General features: G+C 49.7%; 1 protein-coding gene across 3 annotated transcripts in view; it reads left to right on the plus strand.

Annotated features, from left to right (window-relative positions):
- The window catches only part of B4GALNT3 (beta-1,4-N-acetyl-galactosaminyltransferase 3), a 91627-nt gene that overhangs the window by 62716 nt on the left and 15905 nt on the right, over window positions 1-13006 (plus strand). For 2 of the 3 annotated variants that reach the window (XM_032349177.1, XM_032349179.1), the window contains exons 2-7: window positions 1938-2041; window positions 3110-3187; window positions 11118-11213; window positions 11697-11787; window positions 12206-12306; window positions 12813-12880. In XM_032349177.1, the coding sequence (XP_032205068.1) occupies window positions 1938-2041; window positions 3110-3187; window positions 11118-11213; window positions 11697-11787; window positions 12206-12306; window positions 12813-12880 (538 nt within the window). The remainder of the gene's footprint in view (window positions 1-1937; window positions 2042-3109; window positions 3188-11117; window positions 11214-11696; window positions 11788-12205; window positions 12307-12812; window positions 12881-13006) is intronic. The other variant, XM_032349178.1, reaches the window with a different exon arrangement.

Raw genomic sequence — 13006 nt, forward strand, 5'->3', positions numbered from 1 at the left:
CTTAAATAAGATGTGTCTGAGTTGGAGTTAACAGGTGAACAAACTGCTTTCTCCTGAGTTCATCCAGAAATGCAGGGTGTAGGTCTGGGAGCTTTCTTTCTCTTCCTCCCTCCCATATCCTCACTTCACTCACTGGCTCCAGAGTCCTGCTTCCCCAGGACATTCCCCTCCGCCCTGAACTAGTCTGACCTGTCCCTGCCTGCTGGCTGGCCAGCCATGGAAACAGGAGAGACCTTGATGGCAGAGGGATAAACCCGCAAAAGTCCCCATAAACATAACATGAGCAGAGGTTTAAGGTCTGTGCAGAAGCCCAGAGAGGCATAGATCCCCAGCTGAGGCCTCTGCCCCTGGGACTCTTGAAAGTTTGTGCCAAAAAGTGCCCACAGGAAAAAATGTAGGCAGAATGAGAAAACGCTGGCTTAAGAGACAGAGAGGCTCTCTGTTCTGATCCTGGCTTCTAAACAACTCCCTCTGTGACTTTAAAGTCTGTCTGCTCTTTCCCCATCTGCAAAATGGGGGTAATCAGACCTGGGTTATCTCATAAGATTCATTCATTCATCCATTCATTTATCTGTTTATCTAGCTATCTGTTTATTTTACGGGGCGGGGGCACAAATGCACACAAGCACACGCAAGGGAGGAGCAGAAGGAGAGGGAGAGAGGGAAGCAGACTCAAGCAGACTATGTGCTGAGCGTGGACCCTGACACAGGGCTGGATCTCATGACCCTGAGATCATGAACTGAGCCGAAATCAAGAGTCAGATGCTTAACCAACTTAGCCACCCAGGTGCCTCTCTCACAAGAGCCTTATAAGGCTCAGAGGAGATAATTCCTGTGAGATGCTAAGTAAGCATTAAAGGGCCCCACCAAACAGAACCGGAAGAAAAGCATCCCCGACCTCCTCACCACAGTCCCCCTCCTGGAGTCAATTACATAAACACTCACACGAAATGGTGGTGGCCCCCTGCTTGCGGGCTCATGTTCATACACTGTGCTCTTTTCCTCTGTGGCTGGTTGGCTGTGTCTCGACTGGGCTCACATAGGGTTTCTCAACACTTCTGTTCTGGGTCATGCTCTCTGTGAGCATGAGTCTAACCTCTTCTGTGCGGCACCCACCACACTGGGAGCATTTTGATGGAGCTGTTGGAGACAGAGTAGTAGCCCAGTGGGGGATCTGGATACTTGGGTGCCAGTCTCAGCCTTGTCACTGTTTGTTACATGAGCCAAAAGAAATCATTTGGCCAGCTGGGGTCCCATTTCCCTCATCTGAAAAGAGGACCAGATGATCTTGAAAGACTTTACGAGTTCCTGATAACTCTGTGATATGGGTCCATTGACCAGCAGTGGTTTGGTTTCACATGCTCAGTCTGACAGTCATGGCCAAGTGGCCCCCTTGAGGCGTGGGGGGCTCTGACCCACACAGTGCTTTGCTTCGTGACTCTGCCGGCACCCCAACAATGTCCCATTCCCTGCCAGCAAGGCAATCCTGCTGTCTCCCTGGGCTCGGAGGAAGGGGACTGAGCTGGCAAGGGAGCAAACTTAGTTCCACTGTCTTCAATGCCCATTTCCCCACCGCAGCTTTCAGGAGAAATAGGCCTCAAAAGGCAGTTGAGAAAGGGTCAGCCTGTAGTGCGGGGCACCCTCCATGGGCAAACGGATGGTGCTCCCATTTTCACCTGGCCTGGCTCCTTCTCTGATTATGGAAGACAGCAAATTTTAATGTGCTAGGAGCTCATTTCCTTTCCCTCTGGGCTACTGACCTTGGTCAAGTTTTAACTATCTTTCGACCTTCCCCCAACTTCATGCCCACTGTAGGAAGAGGTGTGAGGAGTGGCAGAAGGGAAGGAGCTTACCTCTTTGATTCCCCCCAAACCTTGCAGACCTGTGAGGTCTTCATGTTCTGTTGACCTTATTTCTCTGTTCGTTCCCTTCTGTAGGATATGGCAGCTGGAGAGAACTGGCCAAGGCTCTGGCCAGCAGGAACATTCCAGCGGTGGATCCAAATCTCCAGTTTTATCATCCCCCGAGGCTGGGCCCCCAGGTATGTGGTGGGGCCAGCCCATTTTCCCTACTAGTGTATTAGCATGGGTCCTCAGCTGTCCATGACCTTATAGCCTTAAGGGCATTCCTCTACTTTTCTGTGGTAAGAGAGGTCAAGGAGAGAATTCCTGGAATTGTACTCCGGCATCATAGGATCTCATTAGCTGGAGGAGTAGAGATGTCCATCCTGTCCTCCTCAAAGCCTTCCTCAAGCAGCTCAAGAGGCCCAGAATTAACTGCTCCAGGCATGTGGCCTTTGTCTCCAATAGTAGCAGAGGGCTTAAGGTAGAACCACACATCCTGCCTCTTGCTGGCCTGAGGCCTAGCCTGATGCCTTAGTGATGATCCCAGATGCTTACTGCTAAGAGTCAGAGATGAGGAGATAGACATCATATATAGTTGCAAATGGCTGGAGGACAGATTTGTAATGGAGCATTTTTTCTATAGTGTTTCAGTGGTCAGTGGTCCCTATGGAGGCAGGAGGATCTCTGGGTGGGAATTAGGGTAATTGTGGTCTAATTCAGTCTGGAACCCTAAGATTGAGCCTCTGAGCCTATAACAGATGTGGATCTCCAAGGCTGGGCCAGAACCAGACTGAACCCATGAACCTACACGGTGGGTAGGGAGGGGCTGGCATGTCCCCAGGGGGCTTCCACTTGTTAGACAAATGAGTGACAGACCTGGGCAGAGTCCTGGAGGGATGTAGAGGAAGACTGAGGCAAGTTCCTGTTCTCAGAAGACTCATCAAATTAGAAATTGGAAATTATTTAAAAAAAAAAAACAAAAAACCACGAGAGAAAAGGAAGAAAAAAAAATTTTTTTTTTCCATATGGGAAGACAGAAAATTCAAGAAAGTAAAAGAACCCTAGGAGAGTATGCATTAATGAAACTGTAAGGGGGTGTCTTTCCGAGGGATACAGGGTGAATAATAAATGGGAGTGTCCCTTATATTGATAAGTTTCCTGGAGGCAGGGACTGTATCTCCCGTCCCTCTGCCTCCCCACAGGCACTTTCAAGGGGCCCCCAATCCTAATGTTCCCACGAAGTTCATTCTTCACTCTTCTGCCAGGACCAAGACTTGGAGCGAGGTGGGAGTGGTAATAGCAGCTACCTGAAGTGGAATAAGCCTGTCCCCTGGCTCTCAGAGGTAAGGGGTTCTCCACTGTTCATGTTCTTGGAGACAGTCAAAATACAGTTTTCACAGGTAATTCCAGAGACCATAGACAATTTTGGTCTGGTGGTTATTATTAAAAATTCTCACCTGGGGCACCTGGGTGGCTAATCAGTCCAGTGTCTGACTCCTGATTTTGGCTCATGTCATCATTTCAGGGTTTCAGATCACCATCACCGAGGCTGGGCTCTGCACTGGAGCTGGAGCCTGCTTAAGATTTTCTCTCTCTCCTTCTGCCCGTCTTCTCCTCCACATCCCCCACCACTGCGGGCACTCGCTCTTTCTCTCTCTCTCTACTCCCCCGCCCATGCCCCCTGAAAATTTTTTTCACCTAATTTGAAAAAATAAAAAAGGGCTTCAGGCTCATTCAGTTTTCTTTCTTTAGAGGAGAGCATTTGCTCCAAGCCTTTTGTGTGCTGTTTTTTTCATCTCATCCCTTATCAGTTTTATGACCCATAAGGTAGTGGTCATTGTTCTCATTTTATAACTGAGAAAAAACAGGACTCAGGAAAGCTACGTGACTGACTTTTACATCCACATCATTTTTTTTTTTTAAAGATTTTATTTATTTATTTGACAGAGAGAGATCACAAGTAGGCAGAGAGACAGGCGGGGCGGGGGTGGGGGGGAAGCAGGCTCCGTGCTGAGCAGAGGGCCCGATGTGGGGCTTGATCCCAGGACCCTGGGATCATGACCTGAGCCGAAAGCAGAGGCCTTAACCCACTGAGCCACCCAGGCGCCCTGTCATCAACATCATTCTTTTTTTTTTTTAAGATTTTATTTATTTATTTGACAGACAGAAATCACAAGCAGGCACAGAGACAGGCAGAGAGAGAGAGAGGAGAAAGCAGGCTCCCTGCCAAGCAGAGAGTCCGATGCAGGACTCGATCCCAGGACCCTGAGATCATGACCTGAGCCAAAGGCAGAGGCTTAACCCACTGAGCCACCCAGGTACCCCCAACATCATTCTTAAAGGTAGGCTTACCGAACTGTCTTTCTTGGACTAGTAAGCCTCATAAGGCATTCCAGGAAGAAAGGAGTCCGTTGTCAAAGAAGGCTTAAACACCTTTATATTACATCCAGTTCGTAGAAATACACATTCACATAGGAAAGGTTCTGAGAAGTTCTACAGTAAGCTGTTTAACTTTGTTTAGCTCCCCAGGTACCAAAGCTATAGGTCTTCTGCCTTTTTAATCCCGTGAACTATCTCTTAATATTCTATGAAACTAGTGTTTTAAGGAACATACTCTAGGAAATGCTGCTTTAGAAAAATTTTATAGGAAGTGGTTTAATGTGTGAATAAGAGTTGCTACGATACCTTCCACTTTTATAGGATCTGAAGGATTCTTTTTCTTTCGGTAAATAAACTGAGGGGTAGAGCAGTTAATTGACATCTCCAGATTTCCTTGAGTAAATGCTTATGCCGAGACTCTGTAAGTAGCATGGTGCTTTGGGGGTGAGAAGTTTATGGGCTTCATATTTTACATCCTGCCCGTAAACCAATGCCTGTTAGTCCCAAAATCTGTGGACATGTATTACTTTTCTTGGCTGGGTGGTATTGGGAAGCCCAGTCTTTATCCTTACCTATCACAGGTTGAGCTCTTCAGCCAGTGTGATTTTATTTCCAATCTACCTTTTTGCTGTGGGGTAGGAGAAGAGGAGGCAGTATCGTGCCAAATATGGTGTTAGGTTATCCATGCCGTGAAACTGCCCCTCTGTTTAAAGCCTCGAGAGAGAGACAGATTACAACACTGGCACACCTGTGCTAGGTGACGTCATCAGGTGATTATGCCCCACCCCACCTGGAGTGTTTTGAAAGAGGTTACCTTAAAGACCATTGGTCCAATGATGATCTAGCCTTGAATTCTTTGAGGATAATTGGAATCATTTTCCTTTCTGTTTTGGTGTGTGTGTGTGTGTGTGTGTGTGTGTGTGTGTGTGTGTGTGTGTTTAAGATTTTACTTACTTATTTTAGAGAGACGAGGGCAGGGGGGAAGGGGCAGAGGGAGAGAATCCCAAGCAGACTCTATGCTGAGCAAGGCATAGGACCTAAACCCACAACCCCAAGACCATGACCTGAGCCAAAATCAAGAGTCCAGTGTTCAACTGACTGAGCCACCCAGGCACCCCAGATCATTTTTCTTTTTCTTTTTTTTTTTTTTTTTAAGATTTTTTATTTATTCATTTGACACAGAGAGATCACAAGTAGGCAGAGAGAGAGAGAGGAGGAAGCAGGCTCCCCGCGGAGCAGAGAACCCGATGTGGGACTCGATCCCAGGACCCTGAGATCATGACCTGAGCCGAAGGCAGCGGCTTAACCCACTGAGCCACCCAGGCGCCCCGATCATTTTTCTTAATAGCCCAATTATTTCAAAAGATTATGACTGCATAACAGTCTGCATTAATTAATCATTATTCCCCCCACTTTTTTTGGCCAATCAAGGATAGAGATATATATGAAATTAAAACAGTGAACAAATAGTAAACAGTGATTAAAATAGGATTAACTTTCTTTTTTAGGATGAACTTTTTAAAAGAAATAGTTGATTTTTAAATAAGTTTGTATGGCCTTTTGGTGATAAATGACTGATTTCTACTTACTTTTTTCTTTTATATTAAAAGTAGCTTTACCAGGGTACCAGGGTGGCTCAGTTGGTTAAGCGTCTGCTTTCTGCTCAGGGCTCAGGTCACAATCCCAGGGTCCTGTTCAGCGCAAAGCCTGCTTCTCCTGTTCCCTCTGCCCCTCCCCCAGCCCATGCTCTCTCGTGCTTTCTCTCAAATAAATAAAATCCTTTTTTAAAAAGTAGCTTTTGGGGCATTTGGGTGGTTCTGTCATTAATCATCTGCCTTTAGCTCAGGTTGTGATCCCAGGGTCCTGGGATTGAGCCCGGAATCAGGCTCCCTGCTCAGCGGGAAGCCTGCTTCTCCCTCTCCCACTTCCCCGGCTTGTGTTCCTGCTCTCGCTCTGCTCTCTGTCAAATAAATAAATAAAATCTTTTTTAAAAAAGTATACAGGGAGGGCGCCTGGGTGGCTCAGTGGGTTAAGCCGCTGCCTTCGGCTCAGGTCATGATCTCAGGGTCCTGGGATCGAGTCCCGCATCGGGCTCTCTGCTTAGCAGGGAGCTTGCTTCCTCCTCGCTCTCTGCCTGCCTCTCTGCCTACTTGTGTTCTCTGTCAAATAAATAAATAAAATCTTTAAAAAAAAAAAAAGTATACAGGGCGCACCTGGGTGGCTCAGTGGGTTAAGCCTCTGCCTTCGGCTCAGGTCATGGTCTCAGGGTCCTGGGATCAAGCCCCTCATGGGGCTCTCTGCTCAGCGGGGAGCCTGCTTTCTCCTTTCTCCCTCTGCCTGCCTCTCTGCCTACTTGTGATCTCTCTCTGTGTGAAGTAAATAAATAAAACCTTAAAAAAAAAGCATACATTCTTCTAAAAGAAATTATTTTAAAAAGTAGCTTTTACAAAAAAAAAAGTACCTTACAAAGTCCTCATTACAAACTTCATGGGTCTTTAGGGAATCACTGACCCAATCATCTTACTTCCCCAAGAAAGAAAACAAGGCCCCTTGGAAAGGCTGAATAACGTCTGCCCCACAGAGCTGCATGATGGTCCCTGCCCCCACCGCGGGAGCCTTTCCGTTCCCATCTCCTTACCTGTCTCCTGCCCTTTTGACAGACCATTTCAGCAGGTTAATGATAAATGTCATTTATTGAACATCTAGCTGTCAAGGAGCATCAGGTGGTACTGTTATCCCTCTTCTGCAGGTAATGGCTCAGAGAGGGGTTAACTTGTTCACTTACTCCAGGTGGCCTCACTAGGACACTGCTGTGCTCTGAAGGTGAGCAAAGACAGAGGATAAGAAAGCTGACAGCTGTCTCTTCTTTTTCTCCCTGACCCAGTCTTTACCCAGCAGTGCAGGGTCTCTGGGGCCAGAAGTCACCCTGGAAAGCAAAGCAGCCATCAGCATTCTCTTTGCTGTGTCAGAGAGACTGCCAGAGTGGATGGCTGTGGGGCTGGGCTTCATGGGGTAACTGCCCTCAGAAACTTAATTCATAGCACCCCAAATCCTGACTCTAGTTCACAAACCCCACTGATGACTACAGACCTCAGTGCCAATTTATTATTTACATCCATTGACCAAAAACACTGTCTGATGCCCAGGGTGTTCCATCTGGAAAAACCAAAATAGTTACAAGAAAGAAATTTGGTGACTCCAAAATAAGATCGAAGCAAGTTAGCGTTTCCCTGGGTCATGCCACGCTAGCTTTGTAAGCTAGGGTCTCTTGAGGAAAGGGCTGAGACCCAGAATCATCTTCTCAGGCTTACTTTTTTTTTTGGTAACAATTTTATTGGCATGTAAATTAAATACCATATAAGTCATCCATTGAAGGTGTGTAATTCCGTAGCTTTTACTAGATTCATAGAGTTATGCATCCATGACTGTTAATTTAGAGCACTTTCATTACCACAGAAAGAAACTCCATACCCATTAGCCATCAGCCCTCACCACCCCATCCCACGAGACCTACACAAGCAATAATCTACTTCCTTTTTTCTTTTTAAGGTATGCTTTTTTTTTTTTTTGGCCCTTATTATTATTATTTTTAAGTAGGCTCCAGGCCAAACATGGGGCTTAAACTCATGACCCTGAGGTCAGGAATCACATGACCTACCGACTGAGCCAGCCAGGGCACCCAGTAGTCTGCTTTCTGTCTCTCTAGGTTGCCTGTTCGGGACATTTCATATAAATGGACAATGTGACCATTTGTGTCTGGTTTCTTTCACTTAGCATGACGTTTTCCATGCTTGTCCATGCAGTTGCCTGTACCAGCAATTCATTTCTTTTTCTGGCTGAGTACTCTTCCATTGTATGGCCGTACCACATTTTATTTATCCACTCTCAAGTATCCATTCTCAGCTCCTGCCTCCCCTGGGGACAGAGGTGACTTGCTCCTGCCTTCATGCCAGGTGCCCCCCGACTCCCCGGCAGTAGCCCCTGGCGCAGGGGATACCAATTGTTAACACGTCTCTCTCCTTGGAGGACCACAGCTCTTTTCATCTTGAACTGGTCCAAAGCAGACATTCGGTGCTTAGCAAATAAATGAAGGAACATAGGGTTCCGAGCTTAGCTTCCGCAAGCATGTGTTCGTTCAAATAATTAAGATGTTCTGGGAACACAGAGGAGGGAAGCCGTTAACTCTGGGGAGGGAGTCAGAGAAGGATGAGCCACGGTTTGGGAGGCAGGGGAGAAAGGAAAAGGCCCTCCCACTGGGAAGGAGTGTTTGTAAAGACTTGGAGAGGTGGAGCTTGAGGAAGGCAAGGAGATGGGTGTGGGAGGCATGCAGGTGTGTGACAGGGAGTGGCCGGAGGTGAGGCTGGGAAGATAGGTCAGTCGAAAAGACCTCACCTACCAGGGTAAGGTTTTGTTCTGAAGCCTCTTGGGAGTCGTCTGAGGTTTGAAGCCGCAGAGTGACATAATCAGGTCTATGCTTTAGAAAGACAATCTTGCAGGCAGTGTAAAGAATCAGTGGAGGCAGAGAAGGTTCCTTCCAGTGAGGAGGCTCTGCTGCAGGTCTGGCAAGCCCAGTGAGGCCAGGCAGAGGCAGTGTGGTGGCAATGGAATACAGTGGACATTCCCGTCTGAGGACCCACCAGGCTGACGTTATCCTCCTGCATCCGTATTCCCATACACCCTCCCCACTTCCCTAGGGTTAATTGCTGTGTGTTTGGAGGAAGTCAAGTTTACCTGTCTGGTCCTCAATAATCTCACCTCTAAAATGAGAGGGTTCCAACAAATATTTTCTCTACTACTTACAAATGAAAGTTCCAAATCCATCACTGGCTGTGGACATACCCTGGTGATGGGAGCAACCAAGTGTCCTTCCCTGGGTCTCAGCCCCAGCTGGAGCATGAAGGGAGTGGGCAAAGGGTGGTGCTAGTGAGCTGAGAGTCCCTCATCCCTGCCGCGTACAAAATCTCCAAACCTTGGAGAGATGCAAGTCTTGATCGGGGTTGCCATTCCGGGCCTGGGGAGGAAGACCGTGGCCACTAGTCCTGCAGAGAACCCCACCTACAGCCTGAGAGTGGATGAAGCATGGTCTGAGGGCTGCCATGATGCCGAGTGAGGGCCTAGGTCTCGGAGGAGAGGGCTAGTCCTCTTCCTTCACCCCCACTTTCCCTGCCTTCCCTTCCCTGGAGCATCCCAGGCTACCCTTGCTATAGCAAGCAAGGACCTGAGTGGGAGGTGGGAGGCAGCCAGCCCAGCTCCTTCCTCCTTCCCCTGCCCAAACCCCCTGTGTCCTCTGGCCTTCTGGCTGAACACAACAGATTTCTCTGGTGGAATGCCCTCCTTCCGCAGTTTGCTGTGGATCTGAGCACACTGCCCTGAAAGTCTCCCAGGGAGGGGCTGAGAGGAGGACATTTGTAGGAGACAACTGAGTCTTGTAAACTGGACTTAAAGAATTTCCCCAGAAGTAGCACAATGTCCCCATTCTTTCCTTCCAAGAAGCCTCAGCCCGCCTCCCACCTACTCAGCCCACATTCTCTCTCCCACCCATCCCAGCCCCCAACTTATATTCCCCGGTGTGATGGCTGCTTCCCAAGGCCCCACATGCTCAGCTTTGACCAGGCCAGTGTGCCCAGGAAGTGCCAGGCTGCTGAAGGGACAGGGAGTGACAGGCTCTCCTGCTTCCTTTCTGGATCCAGCTGTGGGGTCCTGTTTCCTCTGAGGCCGCACCTCAGATCTTTGGCCTTGGTGTGCAAGATTTCTCCCCCCACCATCCGTTCCTCCAGATCTCTTGCTAAAGACCTTGTGCCACTTCCTTTTATCTGGGCTTCCAGTCTGGGTGTCCCTCCTCTGTTTTCCTCTGGGCAGCTCAGATTTTGATATCTGATGGCCCACAGTGGGGAGGGAAGGGCAGGGCCTGTTTGTATAGAGTAATTGAGGCCCCACCTCCCACAACCTGGAGATTAAGCTCTGGGGGAGGGGGAGGAGAAAATTGCTGAGATGGGGTAATCTGAAACTCTTTGTCAGGATAAATTGGGACAGGATCCCCAGGCTTCCCCTCCCCTCTCAAATTCCCAGCACTCCCACCCCCTCACAGCGCTGGCTGTAAGGCCCTGTCTTGTGAAGGGGGCCCTCTGCTGCTGGCCTCTAAGCTGGGTCTCTGCCCCACGGATGACACAGCCAGGGAAGAGAGTGCATACATCCTTTGCTACTACCTTCCCAGGGCCCAAGTCCCAGGCACCTCAGTAGTTAATGCCAGGAGAGGCAGGAGAGCGAGAGCAAGAGAGAGAGGCTTCCAGCTTCTAAGGGAGCAGTCCGAGGTGGTCCTGCCCCTGCCGGATGGGCCCCCCAAAGACCTCCTGCAGCGCTTTCCCAGCTGCTTCCCCACAAGGGAAGCCAGAAGCGTGAAGACTACTGGGTAGATAAGGTTTCACCAGCAGACAGCTGTGGAGCTTACTGTTAGGCAGAAGGGGAGGGGAGGAGAGCAAGTCTTAGCTGAAACCCCAGCCGGGCCCTCCTTGCACTTCTCTCATCTTTGCCTTTCTCTTATGGCTATTACTCCCCTTTGCCTGGAGAATCTACACCAGCCCCCTTCCTGCATGGAAAGAGCCAGTGCAGCGTGCGTGCGTGCGTGCGCCAGCGCGCATGCGCACACACACAAAGTATGGCCGAAAACACCCAGGCCTCAGGGCCGGCAATGGGGATGAGGTTGGAGAAAGGCTGTGGGTGTGAGGCTGGGATGGGACTGAAGTGAACCTTCAGTGACTAAAGGAACGCCAGGGCTGGGGCTGCAGGGACCTGGGTGTCGCCTCTCCACCCGGCCTCCTCCAGCTGCGGGGCAGCATGGGGCCGACCCGGTTCCGGGCGCGCACACTCACCTGCTTGCTTCTCTGCCCCGCACAGTTCCGGGGCCGCGCCAACCTGCATGTGTTTGAGGACTGGTGTGGCAGTTCCATTCAGCAGCTCAGGAGGAACCTCCACTTCCCACTGTACCCCCATGTGAGTGTTTGCTGGGCGCGCCTCTTTTCTGTCTCTTGTCCCACTCCTGTCTCTCATCTCCCTCAGTCTACTCTATTCTTCATCTGTCCTGGCTTCTTTCCTAGTTTATTTTCTTTCTTTTATATCTTAGGTCCTTTCTTCTTCTGCCTATGATTATTACTATTGCTCTCTTCCCAAGGATTCCTTTGAGTTCTCTGCCATCTTCTGCATCATTTCAGCTTTAGGCTCTCATTGTGGCTCATGATACAGGTTAGCCAGAACCACCACATACAGTCTGGCTGGTTGTACACTGTACAAGGTCACATGGACAAAGAAGCAAGTGGGAGTGGAAATCTTGCCTACACGCCACTCACCAAGTCATGCCCTAGTCCCTTCTGTCTCCCTCCCCCTCCCCGGTCTTCTCACCAGCCCTGAATGGACCATTTTCTTCAGTTTCTTATTCCCTCTTCTGAGTAATGGTTTCCCTCCCCTTTCTTGGCATAGATTCGCACCACCGTGAGGAAGCTGGCTGTGTCCCCAAAATGGACCAACTATGGCCTCCGCATCTTTGGCTACCTGCACCCCTTCACCGATGGTGAGGCCAGCCCCAAAGTCCCATCCTCCTGCTTCCTGCTCCAGGTTCTTTACGATACCCAGAGAACATAAGCCTGTAGCCAAGAAGTAAGTCCACACTAGGCTCCCTGGACCCTGTTAGTCCATCACTGGGGAGAGGAGAAATTTCGTCATGGCGAGGTCTCATCCAGTACCGCCACCAGCTCCCGCTTTCATTCTGGTTTACAGAGTCTGGCACTAGCTTGTGTCTCCCTGTGAGTCTTCCCCATCTTCGCGGTGTCTCCTAGGTTGAGGACTGCCCCCCAACTTTACAGAGAGGGAAGCCACAGCACCAAGGCCCCTGAAGAGAATGTAATTGCTAAGACATAAAACAGGCCTTCAGTCCTGCATGCTAATGCCCTTCTTGCTCTCATCTGCAAACTCTCTCCCCCACTGCCCAGGAAAGATCCAGTTTGCCATTGCTGCAGATGACAACGCTGAGTTCTGGCTCAGCCGGGACGACCAGGTGTCAGGCCTTCAGCTGCTGGCCAGTGTGGGCAAGGTAGGGTCCGCCCAGCCCGGGAGCCAGGACATGGAAGAGGCACCTGCCCACATCAGGAAACCCTCATTACCCTTCGTCACTCTGGCGTGACAGCCAGGGAAAGGTGTAAAAAAGAAGCATCCTCCCTCTCAACATGCCCCATTTTACAAAAGGATAGAAAGAGTGTAAACTGGGGAGGAGTGAGGAGTTAGTCTGAGGCCACAGAAAGACCTCAGGAAGATTCATCTCTGGGCGGGAACTGGGCCACATCCGCTTTTTGGGTTCCAGTGTCCTTAGCATGGTCCCAAGTATGCATGCCATGGGGCCTGAGTAGGAAGAGCACAGGTGCTTCTTGCCTTGGTCACCTGTCACTCCCCTCACCTCTCCTGTTTTCTTTCTCATCTTGCTCTTCTTTGCTCCCACATGTCTCCTCCCCATTCCTTCCTGTCTCTGCACTCCCCACCTCCCTTCCTTCATATTTGTCCATCTTCCTCCTTCCGACTCTTCTCGCTCTCCCGCACCTCTAGACTGGAAAAGAGTGGACCGCCCCTGGAGAGTTTGGGAAATTTCGGAGCCAAATTTCTAAGCCAGTGAGGTGAGTTGGGAGTCTCGTGATGTTCTTGTGAGCGACAGAAAAAAACCAACGTACCTCAAGTGCTGAGGCCAGATCAGAGTCAGGGAAGCCATTCGTACCCTCCCTGCTCTCCAGCCTTCCTTATCC

This window comes from Mustela erminea, chromosome 6, assembly GCF_009829155.1.
Source record: "Mustela erminea isolate mMusErm1 chromosome 6, mMusErm1.Pri, whole genome shotgun sequence".
Classification (NCBI taxonomy): Eukaryota; Metazoa; Chordata; class Mammalia; order Carnivora; family Mustelidae; genus Mustela; species Mustela erminea.